The 15,731-nt window shown below is 45.7% G+C and overlaps 1 protein-coding gene and 1 long non-coding RNA gene across 4 annotated transcripts in view; both read left to right on the plus strand.

Annotated features, from left to right (window-relative positions):
* msnb (moesin b) overlaps positions 1 to 14,878 on the plus strand; it is a 49,025-nt gene extending 34,147 nt beyond the window's left edge. For 2 of the 3 annotated variants that reach the window (XM_087280501.1, XM_087280502.1), the window contains exons 12-13: positions 10,196 to 10,426; positions 14,423 to 14,878. In XM_087280501.1, coding sequence (XP_087136627.1) covers positions 10,196 to 10,426; positions 14,423 to 14,587 — 396 coding nt within the window. In that variant the 3' untranslated portion in view covers positions 14,588 to 14,878. The remainder of the gene's footprint in view (positions 1 to 10,195; positions 10,427 to 14,422) is intronic. The other variant, NM_001256251.1, reaches the window with a different exon arrangement.
* Positions 415 to 8,636, plus strand: LOC147833865 (uncharacterized). The gene is made up of 4 exons (XR_015507184.1): positions 415 to 1,374; positions 7,416 to 7,794; positions 7,916 to 8,350; positions 8,461 to 8,636. It is a non-coding gene; the product is annotated as an uncharacterized LOC147833865 (long non-coding RNA).
* Positions 14,879 to 15,731: the final 853 nt, after the last annotated feature.

Genomic DNA, 15,731 nt, shown 5'->3' on the forward strand with positions numbered 1-15,731 from the left:
CATGTTTTAACTACAATAGAGAGATGAGATCCAGCGGTTCATCAGAGATGGACTGGCCAATTAAAGCTGCTCTCGGCAGGGGAGGTGATGTCGAAGCTCCTGCTGACAGGCTGGGGGTCAGAGTCCACATAAGCTGAGGCACATCACCAAAGACGCACTATCTTCATGAATAAACTGCCTATTCAAGTTTAAAACAACTATATTCTCGCCTGAAAAACTCTTTAAACTTTATTTTGTAACACAATAGTTAAGTATTTTTATAATATTACAGGTTTTCTCCTCCGCCATTAGCTTTCCCTTGTCGGACTGCAATGCATTCTGGGTTACCTAAGCTTCGCAAGTTCGCACAAGTCACCTCTTTATGCAATCGTGGCAAAAGGAGTGGAGCAAGTACGCATCCGGGAATTTTATCTGTACTTGGCAAGATGTGCACTTTTGATTTGGAACAGTACTTCGGCGACTGTTAATGACGTTTCACGAGGACACAAGAATGCAAGTAGACAAGAACGCATATTGAGAAACACCCTAAATGTAAACCATGTGCAAAAAACGTGGTCAAGGCTGCATTTTTGAGAAACAAAAAAAAAAATGACACACACACACACACACACACACACACACAAATATATGGCTCCATTTTGTGTGTAAAACTAATGGGGCAGTACTGTTTTCAGGCGTGACTGGTTTGCTCGGTGGTAGGAGATTGGTTTGTGGGTTTGAAATAAAGGAGGCTTCATGGAAAAACATGAGTATTGGCAGGTGTGATGTAGTTACTTGATCTGTGTAATAAACAGACATCCTAGACTCTCTAAACTTTATTGTAAAAATTATTAATTTCTTCCAAAACAGTCATATACTATTATATCGCATATTATTATAAATGTGCAATGCCTCCATTTCCTTACAGGAAAGTCAATGGGGGGCTATGTTGAGGCTTAGCAACCGTCACACACTCCTCAAAATTGGCAAATCACCATGACATAGATTCCCATTCTCTATTTTATTTTTAGAATAAGTAAAGGATTTGCAAGAGAAAATAGCAAGTAATCATCTCTGACAAACAGACATACTACCTATGGAGAGAAGGCAAGGATATGGGCATTGATAGAGGAGGTGGATATCATATGAAATTAATTTATGTTGCATAAAAATGTGTAAAACATGACGTAATATATTTATAAGTGTAAACTATATTGTTTTCCTTGAATACATTTGGCTTAGCCCCTGGTGTTTTCATATCATAGAAATACCTATGTAGGCCTATCACCAGTGTTTACACAATGTATTCTAATCCTAAATTGTTATGAAGCAGGTAATCAATCTTAATTGATGTCACATCATAGTGTAGAAATGGTTAAATAAATAGCTTAAACAGTAACGTTCGAGGTTACTAAAGTAACCCTTCGTTCCCCGAGGAGGGGAACTTCAGCACTATAAGTGGATTTGATTGTAAAATCCACGCATTGGGAGGTTCGGTTCAGAAGCTACTCGTCTGAAAGAGTATTGAACGGGCCAATTAAGAATGAATTGGCAGCGCAAGCCTGCGCAGGTGAGCGGCATAAGCAATCAACTGAGTATATAAGCTCACCTGGCGCCAGCAGACGCTATCCTTTTTAAGCTGAAGAGACTTTCAACAGCTAAGGGACAGTCATTATGGCGACGGAGTATAGTGCTTCCGTTCCCCTCCTCGGGGAACGAAGGGTTACTTTAGTAACCTCGAACGTTCCCCTTCGGGGGGAACTTCAGCACTATAAGTGGATTTGATTGTAAAATCCACGCATTGGGAGCCCATTGAAAGCGCCATAATGACTGCACCTTACCAACACCCCCGATGAGGAGATAGTCAAGCAAGCGTGACGCACCCACATCATGGGGGTCGCGGTCCTCCAACGTGTCCCTGGCCCTAATTTATCCTACTTCAACAGAAGTTTTACGGATTTATATATATTTTTTGGGAAGTCGTGAGCATCTAGATAATTCTAGGAAAATACGACAGTACGTTGGGAAGCGTGCAATCCCGATAGGGAGGACGCTGCGGAGGCCATCCGTTACCCAAGGGGGGATAGATGGCAGAATTTACATATGGACTAGCCCTAAAAAGGGGGAGTACGCATAGCAAAAGAGTGGTTAGCGGGGAGGGAAGACACGGGTCCGCCCAGGGGGGGGACTTAACCGTGGCGGAATAAGCATATGGGATCGCCTAGTGGGGATCACGCATAGCAGGCACCTTTACCCAAAACGCGGGCTGACCAGCGGGCAGACCTACACGTAGTGGGCCAGCAAGTGACTCCTCCGCTGAGTCAGTGCTGGGGGCCACGGAGGAATCTGCAGGGCTCACCTGACGGGGAACTTTACTGACAGATAAAAAGGCGCACGTATCTCCGTGTTAGGGAAAATGGCGCAGCAAGCGTGTTTCAACACCCTACCGAATTGTTTCCTCAATCACCAAGGGTTACCTAATACCCTTGAGGAAACCGGCTCCACTCGCAGATTGTAAAACCTTGCAAATGTGTTGGGTGTCACCCAGCCCGCAGCTCTACAGATGTCTGTTAGAGGGGCGCCGCGTGCGCGCGCTCGAGAGGATGCGAAGCTCCGAGTGGAGTGCGCACGCGCTCTCGGGGGACGCGGCTCATCTCGGCTCTGATAGTGAAAGAAAGGCATCCACAATCTAGTGGGAACTTATTTCGGTACGGCACTTCCCTCCTGCCGACCGCTATAACAGACAAAGAGCTGCTCAGATGATCTAAACTCTGAGTGCGGTCCGGATAATACGCAAAACGCGAACTGGACAATAAGAAGGGCTGGGTCTGCCTCCTCCGAGGGCAGCGCTTGCAGGCTCACTACCTCGTATTAAAACGGAGTGGTAGGAACCTTGGGCACATATCGCGGGCGGGGTCTCAGGACGTGAGAGAAGCCAGCCCAATTACAGGCACGAGTCACTGACCGAAAAATGCCTCCGGGTCCCCGACCCTCTAATCGATATTAACGCGACCAGCAGAGCTGTCTTCAGGGACAGAAAGATACTGAGTCGAGGATCGAAGGGATCTGACGCGGCTTGTGTAGCGAGGGCGAGATCCTAAGAGGGCATGAGAGGGGGCGGGGTGGATTAATTCGCTTAACGCCCCTGAGGAACCGGATGATGAGGTTATGCGTTCCCACGGTGCTGCCAGCCACCGCGTTATGAGAGCGGAGATGGCAGCCACGTAACCTTGAGTGTGGAGGGCGACAGCCTGCTCTCCAACTTCTCTCGGCGTAAAGAAAGCACAACGCTGATCTGGCAAATTACGGGGGTCTTCTCAGCGAGAGACACACCATTCAGTGAATAGACTCCACGTCAGGGCATAGGCGCGCTCGGGGAGGGGGCTCTAGCCCGAGTGACGGTATTAGCCACCGCAATCGGAGGTTACCTAAGTCTTCCTCGCGTCTAAAAATCTCTTCAAAGATCGGCGAGGGTGCCAGGTGGTGCCCTGTCCCTGAGAGAGTAGGAGCTCTCTCGAAGGGACTGCCAGGGGAGGGCTATCGCGAGGGAGAGCTCTGACATCCAGGTCCGGTTGAGCCAGAGGGGCGCAACCAGCAACCTGTTCCTCGTCCTCCCTGACCTTGCACAGTAACTGCGCGAGCAGGCTCACTGGGGGAAACGCGTATTTGCGCGTGCCCCGAGGCCAGCTGTAAGCCAGTGCATCCGTGCCGAGAGCACTCGGTCAGGGAAAGAACAACTGGCAATGAGCGATCTCGGGGGAAGCAACAGATCGATCTGGGCTTCCCCGGATCGCGCACATATCAGCTGAACAGACTCGGGGTGGAGTCTCCATTCTCCAGGACGCAAGGCTGCCGTGAGAGCGCATCGGCTGCACGGTTGAGCTTGCCTGAATATGAATGGCGTGCAGCGATTTCAGCCGCGGATGACTCCAGAGGAGCAGACGGCGGGCGAGCTGAGACATGCGGCGAGAGCGCATACCCCCTATACGGCTGATATACGCCACCGCCGCCGTACTGTCCGTCCTGACCAGCACGTGTTGCCGCTCCAGCACCGGAAAAAAACGGTGGAGAGCGAGGAACACTGCCAACAGCTCCAGGCGATATGCCAATGCAACTGGGTACCTTTCCACAGGTCCGCAGCCGCATGCCCGCAACGCACAGCCCCCCAGCCCGTGTTGGAAGTGTCTGCTGAAACGACAACAAGACTGGACGCCTGTTCTAGAGACACCCAGGCCTGTAGGAACGAGGGGTCGCTCCAAGGGCTGAGGGCGCGGCGACACAGCGCAGTAACAGAGACTCGGTGTGCGCGCGCGTGCCATGCGCGTCTAGGGACTCGATCGTGAAGCCAGTGCTGAAGTGGTCTCATATAGAATAATCCGAGCGGCATGAAGCGGCTGCGGATGCCATATGCCCCAGGAGCCTCCGAAATAGTTTCAGTGGGACCACTATTTTACTGTCGAGCTCTCTCAGACAGTACAGCATCAGCTGAGCGCGCTCTCCGGAGAGGCGCGCTGCCATGGTGACCGAGTCCAGCTCCAGCCCGAGAGAAGAGATCCTCTGCACGGGGGCGAGTTTGCTCTTTTCTCGGTTGACCTGAAACCCCCACAGGTGGAAGTGCCAGAGCACTTTGTCTCTGTGCATAATCAACTGCTCCGAGAGAGGGTAAAAATCAGCCAGTCGTAAAGAAATTGAGTATGCAGATGCCCGCGAGCCGAAGGGGCGCTGAGGCACCCTCCGCGGGCTTGGTGAGGACCCGCGGAGACAGAGAGAGCCCGAAGGGGAGGGCTTTGTATTGCCAAGCTCGACCTTCAAACGCAAACCGCAGAAACTGTCGGTGGCGAGGAAGAGTGGAGACATGGAAATACGCGTCCATCAGGTCTAATGCTGCAGACCAACCCAGAGGACGAACGCACCGGAGGATGCGCTTCTGCGTGAGCATTCTGAACGGCAGCTTGTGCAGGCAGCGGTTCAAAACGCGCAGATCTAGGATTGGCCGTGACCCACCGCTCTTTTTGGGCACGATGAAGCGTGGGCTGTAAAACCCACTCTCCATCTCGGCTGGAGGGAGCGGCTCGATTGCATCCTTCGCCAGGAGGACAGCAATCTCCTCTCGCAAGACAGGGGCGGACAGGGGGCTGACCCTGGTGAATACACACCCGTGACTTGGGGGGCCGTTTCGCGAACTGAATCGCATAGCCGAGTCTGATTGTGCGTATGAGCCACCGCGAAGAGCTGGCCCGCGCTAACCAGGCAGGCAGAGCTCTCGCTAATGGACTCATCGCTACAATCGCTGACGTACCAGCAGTGGGGCAGCGCGGAGTGGGTGTGCTGATCCGGGAAGCTCGCGGGTCCCACGGAAAAGCTGGAGGTGAGATATTTGCTCTCACTCCAAACCCGAGCTCCGGAGGGGAGGCTCGAGGGGTGGGAGAAAGGAGACCGTCCTCCCAGCGCTCGTGAGCCACTGGCGAAACGCACCGAATCTGCAAGCTAGAAAGCATAGCGTCCCAGACTGGCAGATTTCGGGCTGTCACATCTGGGGAAGTGAAAAGTGCCCTTTCATAATGTTTTCATGGCAGTAAAAAGTGCCGTTGGAAATGGGGCCCCGCCCTCCAGCGGGGAAAGAGCAAGTTCCCTCTTCTCCAGATGGCCTGTCCCAGGGGCGCTTCGCAGTCCGTTGCCGGACTTAGCGGCGTTCTGGGCAGGGGGGCTGCCTGCTTCCGAGGTGCCCGACGCGCTCGCTTCGCCGGAGGCGTGTGCGGGGGCGGAGCAGCTCTCGTAGGCGGGCGCCTTCGGCGAGGAGCAGGTATGAATGGCACAGCGGGCGGAGCGGGCTACGGACCGCCGATAAGACATCACCCACCAACTGCTCTCTCACCGCCTTGAATTCCTGGGTGAATTCACAGACAGTGTCGCCGAACCTGGCTGGGGATATGGGGAAGTCAAGAAAGCGGACTTTGTCGACTTTGTGCATATCAGCCAGGGGTGGCGCTCCTGGACCACTAATGTGGACATCGTCCTCCCCAACGCACACGCAGCGGACTCAGTAGTCCGAAGAGCTAAGTCGGCGGCGGTGCGAAGCTCGTAAGCCTGGGTTGGACCCACCCTCGCGCTGCTCGGCCAGCGCCTGCGCTTGGTAGCGCTGGTAGGTGGCTATCGCATGCAAGGCGGAAGCAGCCTGGCCCGCAGCTATGTAAGCTCTAGCTCCGAGGGAGGTAGATAACTTACAGGCTTTGGATGGGAGACGAGGCGGACCCCGCCAAGAAGAGGCGCCGCGCGGATTTACCGCCATCGCGCACTCAACCTGAGGAATCGCCACATACCCCCTGGCTGTTTCACCGTCAAGAGTGGTTAGTGTGGAGGAAAACGCAGCACGAGCAGAAAAAAGTGCTTTACAAGACCGCGTGAGCCTACTGTGCACCTCCGGGAAGAAGGGAACGCCCCTCTAGTCGGTCCGGCCGCGGAGCTGGGGGATAAACCATCTCCAACCCACGGCCGAAGCAGCCCGGGAAAGCACGGCTAACATGTCCGTTTCAGGATCCGTAGTGACAGCGCTCACCAGCCCGAAGGGGGCGAGCGGGTCTGGATCATCATCGGACAATGAAAGCCCACCCTCCGATGCCGCGGTGGACATCTGGTCTCCGGTGTCATCGGGCGTAAGGGCTACCATCTGTTAGACGGATCGCTTCCCCCGCCCGAAGCTTGGATAGAGCGCTTAGAGGAGCGGGAGGTCCGCGGGCCCGTGGGCGACGGATTATCTCTCGCTGAAACCCTCAGATCTGCCCGAGTGCCCGCTGCAGAGCAGGGGACAACTGGGGTGGTTCGCCCTTTTGCAAAGGCTAACCGCGATCTTGCGCAACAGTCATGGCATCGCAATGACGACATGAACTGCCCGCGAGCAGCGCATTAACATGCTGGACCCCCAGACATGCAACGCAGTGCCCGCGCCCATCATCCGAGGACAGGAAACCACCGCATCCAGAAACGCACAGTCGGAGCGCCGTCCTGATAAGGACGTGCTGCATGACTGTGTTGCTCTTTCTGTGAAGTTTGCAACTTTATACGCACCGCTCTGGAGGACCGGACCCAAAGAACGCCAGGCAAGGGAGAAACCCAGCTCGACCGTCTGCCACTGCGTGTACACACTCTGGACCGGGAGAATGCTCTCGTTCGCTCAGAATCGCTGGTCACAGCAGGAGGAACCCTCATCGACTCGATCAGAAAGTCTCTGAAGCGAAAAGGAAGGCGTCTGCTGGCGCCAGGTGAGCTTATATACTCAGTTGATTGCTTATGCCGCTCACCTGCGCAGGCTTGCGCTGCCAATTCATTCTTAATTGGCCCGTTCAATACTCTTTCAGACGAGTAGCTTCTGAACCGAACCTCCCAATGCGTGGATTTTACAATCAAATCCACTTATAGTGCTGAAGTTCCCACCGAAGGGGAACTACACTTAAAGGTCCTATATATAAGTTTTTGACTGTTCTAAAGCATAAAAATAATATTAAAATAATAATATTTTTGAAGATATTTAAGAAACATGCTAAGTAGTGAACATTTTTGTTTATCTGAAAAACAATGCTGAAGTCAGATTTTCTGCTTTAAAAATGTCTGTTACGGGCCAAAACGTGTCTTTGTTTTAATCCTTATAACCCATCCAGTGCCAGTTAAGCCAATTATATTTCAGCACCCTGGGTTGCCTTGTTGGAAAACAACGTATTTCATTCATTCAATCAGAAAGGCTCTCAAACCATATGTCTGTGACCAAAATGCGACGTCTGGTAGACAGTAGCAGCCTCCGAAATGAGACACAGATTAAGTGTGTCTCATTTGCAAATAACAAAGTTTTCTCCGGTCTACCTCCAATAGGAGCACCTCCAATTCATTGGAATATTCCAATTTGTTTGGTTTTGCCAAAGTGGTCATTATCATATGTATTAAGAGTTCCACATGAGTTCCACATGAGTTCCACATGAGGTTATTAATTAGCAAGTAATATAAATATTACAAACGTAAACAGTTAACATGAAATTGAGCACAACCCCTCTCTGCCTCCTCCCCCGTATAAATATGATAATGACTCCACTTTGGCTAAACCAAACAAATTGGAATATTCCAATGAATTGGAGGTGCTCCTATTGGAGGTAGACCAGAGAAAACTTTGTTATTTGCAAATGTGCCCTTCCGGAATTAGCTGCCACGGTTAACACAGTGGGGTCTGAACATCGCATTGTGAACGAATTAAACAAGAAATGGTCTGATGTAAAGGTGCAGGTTAAGAAAAGAAAAGCGGCGCACCGTCAAAGTGTGGACCGAACATGCGGGGGTAACAGGGGATGCTGAACTAACACCCTTTGAGGAGAGAGTTGCCTCAATTGTGGGCGACACTTTACTGTGTGGAGTAGTATCCGTGTCTGTGGGAGACAGATGTGTTAGAGGAACACTTTGTTAGAGCGGTTATAGCAACACCCCGCAGATCTTATCAAGGCTGAGCCACCGGCATTTCAGCTGCCCAATTGCCCGCTTTACAACTAACCGGGTCCGAGAATGCGCATCACTGTATCTCAGCTCTAGGTCAGTTTGTCAGTTGTTGAGGGGGATTAAAAGCCACTTCTTTAATGGATAACTGCAGACTCTTGAAATGCAGTTAAATAATTATGCTTAATAATAAAAAAAAATAAACTTAGCTGGAATAATATCTTTAAATACATCACTCACCAAAAAGCCACCCATTGCACACCCTGCCACCTTGGAGCCTTCGGACTCCACCACTGACCATTAGTGTAGGCTAATAAGGCCAACACTGCCATTGCCATAGACTAAGGGATGTATACATTTGCAATTTTTTTTATATGATCTAAATCACAAAATTGATTATATATATATATATATATATATATATATATATATATATATATATATATATATATATATATATATATATATATATATATATATGTTGTGTCAATTAACCCATTTGAACAATTATAAGTTAATAGCAATGTTTTTTTACATGTGTTGGTGCAATTTAACATATTTGCCTCTAGGAGTCGCCAATGGAAATAAAACAAACACACACAAGAAATACAAAATACGAAAATTAACTCATGTTAATTTTATCGTTAACAAATCCAAACCTGAGCGTGAAATCTGGTGTACACAAAGTTTTTGTGCGTACGCAGTGTTGATACATGAGGCCCTAGGTGAGCAGGTTACATTGTAACCCCTAGTCCTAATAACATGCTACATGAGGAGATATGCAGTAATAAGCAATTTAACTGTTTGCACCAGGCAAAACACGACAGAAATTTAAATACAGCTATTCAGAATAGTGCACTTACTGCACTCCAAAGAAATGGCAAGGTTTATAACCTAATTAATACATATTACACCTCTTTAACCTTTTTTGTTCATTCTAAAGTTCAATTTCAAACTGTTTATTTTATTTTCAAGATCTGTATCTGACATAAAGTGTACCTGAGGTGATCACAGTTAAATCTTGTTGTTTAGCTGCAAGATATAGACGTCGTTTCTTAAGTATGTACTTTAGGTTTTGGTTAGGACAAAAACTCCTATTAATAGGAAAAATATTCCTTTAATCGCGTGCCATTGGTTTTATTTAGAACACGACTTAAATTAACCTTTAGGCATGGTAGTCAGGCTTGCTCCTATTGGTGTCGTCAATCTGGCAACCTGCACTTGCATGTGTTTTGAACCAAGGGTGCAATACCTAGTTCAACCACTGGGTGTCAAATTTACATACTGCACCTTTAAAAAGAGGATAACATGGCATCTTTAAATTACCACCAGCAAATATTACATGTACACAATATCTACATCTATATAAAAAGTTTGTATGTTTGCACAGCAGTTAATAAAAGGTTTTAGTGAATGTTATTCTGCTTCAGGGAAAATATTTTGTGATTTTAAAATAAGTGGCCTTTATTTATAAAATACTTAAAAGTATGCTTTATAAATTTTAAAGGTATTACACGTTATTGCCCCCAAACATTGCATATCATTAACTTGTACCTACGTGTAGGTATTGTACAAGTTCTTTGTAGTTTCAAAAAGGTACGTTGTAAATTCCTTTAAATTACGCAGTTCTTTTATGGGCTGTAATTTAAAGCATTACCCACCATTTTCAAATGGTTAGCCTCAGACAAACATCAGCAGTCTCATGACAGTTCACTGAGCTTTCTCTGTATGAGTATGTTGACAGGCAATTATGGTTGAGGTAGACCTGGAGAAGACTAAAGAGGAGTTGAAGAGTAAGCTAATTGGGGTCCACATCCAGGCAACATCCCAGACGGAGAATGACCATGATGAGAATGATGAGAGCAGTGCCGAGGCCAGCGCTGAGCTCACATCCACTGGATCATTTCGAGATCGAAGTGAAGAGCAGCGCATAACAGAAACCGAGAAGAACGAACCTCTGCAGAAGCGTCTACAGGTGAGAATAAGAGATAGTTATGTGTGTTTATTTAAAAAAAGATGTAATCAAACAATGAGGTACATCCAATCAAAGTCCCTTTAAAGGGCCATGAAACCCCCTCGTTTCAGCAGGGTGTTTTCACACCTCTACTTTGGAAAAAGTCAGAAAAGTGGGCGTGTCCAGCTCTGTTTAGGGGGAGTATCGGAGGAACTAAAGTGGGATGGTGTGGGAGTGTCTATTTGGGCACGCTGTTTCAGAGTCAAAACACACACACACACACACACACAGGGGAGAAAGTGAATGTGTTTACATGGACATCTGTAGTCGAATTATTTGCCAAATTATTAAATGGTGGACTTTAACTGCAGTTTGGCTCTTTCATTTAGGGAATTCATTGATGTCCCTCGCGACAAACGAGATATTTGATTCGAGGAACTGCTCTAAGCGTGTATTTTTCATGCAATGTTTGATAACGCATGGCGAATGAGAGAAAAAACCCTCCGCATTTCCTGGAAAATTAGAAGCACACGGCAGGTAGCGTCAGAAAGCCGCGTGTGTTATTTTGGTCACGAAATGCAGTGAAAATCCTACACGAGGTTAAAGTTTGGTTGTGGTGCTAACATGTTTACACTCGGTGCAATAGTTTGTTCGATACGAAAAAACTGAATAAACAAAGAGCGCTGGTCGCTCACTTTCCAAATCTGCAGAGACAGGACAATCACCAGCAACTAGAGCCGCGTCTTTATTAAAAGGAGACTACAAGCGAATCCGGATCTCAGCGTTTGCAGATGAGAACAGCTCTCAGGTAAACAATGTTCCTCCTTAGACACGTAAGGTATTATTGTCGAGCGTTGCGTACACTGTAATCCACGCGTGACTCCAGCTGAGCTCTCATAGAGAGAAAATGAAAACAAAACTTAACTGCAGCAAATTATAAAAGCAACACTTCATGCTTGTTTTGCCAACACATGTGGCGTCTCTGTCGTCTAAACACTGTGACAGTAATGAATATTAATGAAGTTGCACAATAGAGCGCGCTAAATGGTTTGAACCAAGCTTTACTCATGCATTAATGCATCACACTGTAAGACGTAATAAGACACACTCTGGCACAGACGTCCAGTCTGCACGCTGGAATACACGCTATTATCTCATAGCCGTGACGCAGCTTCAAAAATTCGTTTCAAACTGGAAGTACGAATTTGCTTGAAATAATGCAAAAACAACCAATTTACACTTTTTAGTGAAATATAGGTGTCCTAATAGTGTTTTTAGCAGTGTGGGACACATATACGACTGTCAACAGCTCAAAAAATGTGTTTTGGTGTTTCGTGACCCTTTAAGGCAAGTCATTTTACTCGCCGGCCACCCTTAAAACTGTTCTCTGGCAGTATGCATTCTGTCTGAATAGAGAAACATTAAATTCTTCAAAACTGTTAGCCAAGCTCATGACTACATTACATATTTGAAATCACCAATAAAATTAAACAACAACTGTCTTATACGCTTCATTTAAATCAAACAAAATCAGCTTTTTTTTTCAGGTTGCCCGAGCTAATGCACATGCGCACTGGAAAAAAAAAAACAAGATCACGACACCAACCTCTTTTATGGCCATTCTACAGATTACCATCCCCTTGATAATGCTTTGTCAATGCTTTGACTTCTGAAGTAGTTCACAACTTGATGGCAAATGTTCTCCAGAAGTAACAGCAACTCTGTTTACAAGTATGTGGGCGTTTGAGTTCCTTCGAGGGGTGGGGGAGGGGCTCATATCACGGATGAGTCATCAGTCTATCGTGATCACTGATTGGGTCCTGTACTAGAAGGTGGGAATTCATTCGCCATATTGATTGTTACAATTGTCCCCATTCAAAACTATACGAGTGACGTGTCTGGTGTATTCTATAGTCTATTTCAGGGGTGGCCAACCCTGTTACTGGAGAGCCACCTACCTGCAGATTTCAGTTGCTACCCATAACAAACACACCTGAACCAATTAATTAGGACTTGAACACCACATGATAATTACAGGCAGGTGTGTTTGATATGGGTTGCAGCTGAAATCTACAGGAAGGTGGCTCTCCAGGAACAGAGTTGGCCATCCCTGTTCTATATATTTGATCCAATTCAAGAAGATGGAGGAAATTTAGTGAGTAAATGACATCAATAAACTGGCCTGGAATGTCTCTTGTTTATCAGGGGTCGCCACAGCTACATGAATCGCGGATTTATCCAGCATTTGTTTTACGCAGCACCACAGCAGACACCCTTTCTCTTTACTTGTTAACTCCATCCTCTTGAATCAAAGACTTTAAAATACACAAGATGTGTCACTTGTATAGTTTTGAATGAGGAAAAGTGTGGCAGCCAATATGGCGAATGAATCCCTGCTTACTAGTACAAGAGCCAATCATCGATCGCGATAGACTGATGATTCTCCTGGGGAGAAGCTCAGTTCATTCCAGTTTTATAACAGACAAATAAAAAAGTGGAGGGCGGTTTCATGGACGAAAGTAAAGAGAGTTGGGGAGCCGCGGAAGAAAGTGAAGAGCGGACTAGGTGAAGATCAGGTGCAGGATCAGCTTTCAGAGATGTCGGATCCAGCTTGTTCTGGACAAATTAAGCCTTGTCTGTGAAGAAAGTATTTGCTGAGATTACAGTGTTTGTTCACCACATAAACTGTCGTAAAAAGAACACGTCTTGTGCGAGCTTCTGCCCAGGAGAATCTTCTGTCTATTTCGATCGATAATTGGCTCCTGTACTAGAAGTCGGAGATTCATTGGCCATATTGACAATTACAATTTTCCCCATTCAAAACTATACAAGTTACACATCTTGTGTATTCTATAGTCTATACTGTGTATTTGATACGATTCAAGAAGATGGAGGAAAGTTAGCAAGTAAAGGACATTAATAAATTGGACAGGAATGCAGCACAAGTCAATAAGTGCAAGCACTCAACATTCCAGGATTATCAGTGATGTCTAAACTAAAAGCCTCTGATTGGGAATTGTGTTCATAAGCACAAAACAAATTTGTGTTTTTTATTATGCACATTATTAAGGGTTCAGCTTTAAAAAAAAAAATAATAAGAAAAGTCCTCCAACCTATGCATGGCTGAAAGCGATGCCAAATCATGCCATGAATTGGCTCTATGTATTTGTTTACTTGTTCTATTTCAATTGTAATTTTTATAATTATAGGATTGACTGCGTGAAAAAATGCTGGATAAGTTGGCGATTCTAAGCCGAAGAAAAATGAATGAAATGAAGATTTACAGTGGCTCCTCGCTAATATGAGGCCTCACAGTTTCGCAGATTTTCTTCATGCAATTTGACATGCTTTTTGCATTGTGTTCTGCATCCTGACCGGCTGTAGAGCATTGTCAATCAATCTCCCCCATGTCGTGTCTCCTGTACAGTACAGCATGCATTCAGCTTGTCAAATTTACATAAATTTTTGATCGCAAGCAGTGTGACTCTGAAGTGCTGTACTGTATGTTTGCAAGTTTTCTCCCCACAATGTCAACAAAACATTGTGCACCATCAAAGCACCTGTGGTAGCACTCAAAAGGCAGAGGAGATGCTAACTATCGCACAAAAAGTTGAACTTCTGGGCATGCTAAAGGAAGGTAAAAGTTACGCAGCTGTAGGGCGCCATTACGAAATAAACTAAAGAAGATTCTTTAATCCTGGACTTATTTTTTTACGAAGGTGTGAACTTTGACAGTTTTAAACAAAAGAGAAAAGAGTGAAAATGTTAATGCCTGTTTGAGAAAAAATGTATAAAGTGTGTAGTAGGGGGTTTTACAGCCTTAAAACATTTATAATAATTGTAAACAATAAAGCTATGTCACAGATTTTGCCTATTGCGGGCTATTTTTAGAAAGTAACTCCAGCGAATAACGATGGACCACTATATTTCCATTGTGCAGGGCCACTTATTGCTCATCAAATGGGCCAATCAAATAAAAATTCTGAAATACTGATTTGTTCCTTAATGTCTTTACAGGCTTTGAGCTCAGAGCTAGCAGATGCCCGTGATGACAGCAAGAAGACTGCAAACGATCTGATCCATGCTGAGAATGTGAGGTTAGGGAGGGACAAATACAAAACCTTGCGGCAAATCCGACAAGGAAACACCAAACAGCGCATTGATGAATTTGAATCCATGTGAATTCCCAATTTCACAGTGTCCGTCTGTTAGTTAATATACAGTTGATATCTGTGTTTGATTATCTATTACATTTTGTTTTCAAATCAGAGGCAGATATATTAAATTATCCTATTGTTTTGAATGTAAAATAAGGATAAATGTTGTGAACCTCTTGATTGACCTATTAAAATAGACATTGAGTTTATGTGACAATCAAATAATAAACATACAAACTTTATGTATTCGTATCCATAATGTATTTCCCCTTGTACTCATGGGTTGTTTGTAATATAAAGCGACAAGTTCCAACCACATGACTCTAGTGATTTGAGCAGATAATTTCCTCAAGGGTTATATCACCTGAAGCTCTTGTAGTATATTTCTTTTGAATCAGTATTAAGTAGCTGCAATCAGAATTTTTGTGAGCCCCGAAAAGCGAACCAAAAACATTTCAGAAATCGACGTTCAACTAATTCTGGGGACTGTGAATATGAACAGAAAATGCTTAAATCTACACCAGCCGTCAGATTTATGAAAACTGTCTTTGACATGGAAAAGTGCAGGTTCTGAAGAGGCACACACTTTTAGTTATGTTGGATTCAGAAATGTGTCAAATCTATGAGTGGATTTCTTTATAAGCTAAAGAGATTAACAAGAGGCTATTTGTAGGACAGGGGTCCTAAAGAACTTGTGTACATTATCAGGTTCCCTTTTAGTAGGTTACTAGACATGACTCATGACTGAGAATAGGCAAGTGGAATCTGCAAATAAGTCCACTCTAGGCATGGGCCAGTTTAGGATTCTGACTGTCAGTATATGTCAGTCTTTGACGTCAATATGATGTTGGTTTAAGATAGCTCAACGTCGGATTTTGGTCATTTACAAACACAGCCTAAAATCAACCAAATATCAACGTCTTATGATGTTACAGATTGACATTGTGTGGACGTCACTACTGTGACCTCTATCAGACGTTAGAGATTAGTTGACATATCTGGCAAATAAATGTCAGTATGTGACGTTAATATGATATTGGTTTAAGATGGCTCGACGTTGAATTTTGGTCACTTACTAACACAAATAAAAATCAACCAAATATCAATGCCTAAAGATGTTACAGCTTGATGTTGTGTTGACGTTACCACTATGACCTCTATCAGACGTT

The sequence above is a fragment of the Danio rerio genome, chromosome 14 (genome assembly GCF_052040795.2).
Source record: "Danio rerio strain M-AB ecotype USA chromosome 14, GRCz13ab, whole genome shotgun sequence".
NCBI classification, from domain to species: Eukaryota; Metazoa; Chordata; class Actinopteri; order Cypriniformes; family Danionidae; genus Danio; species Danio rerio.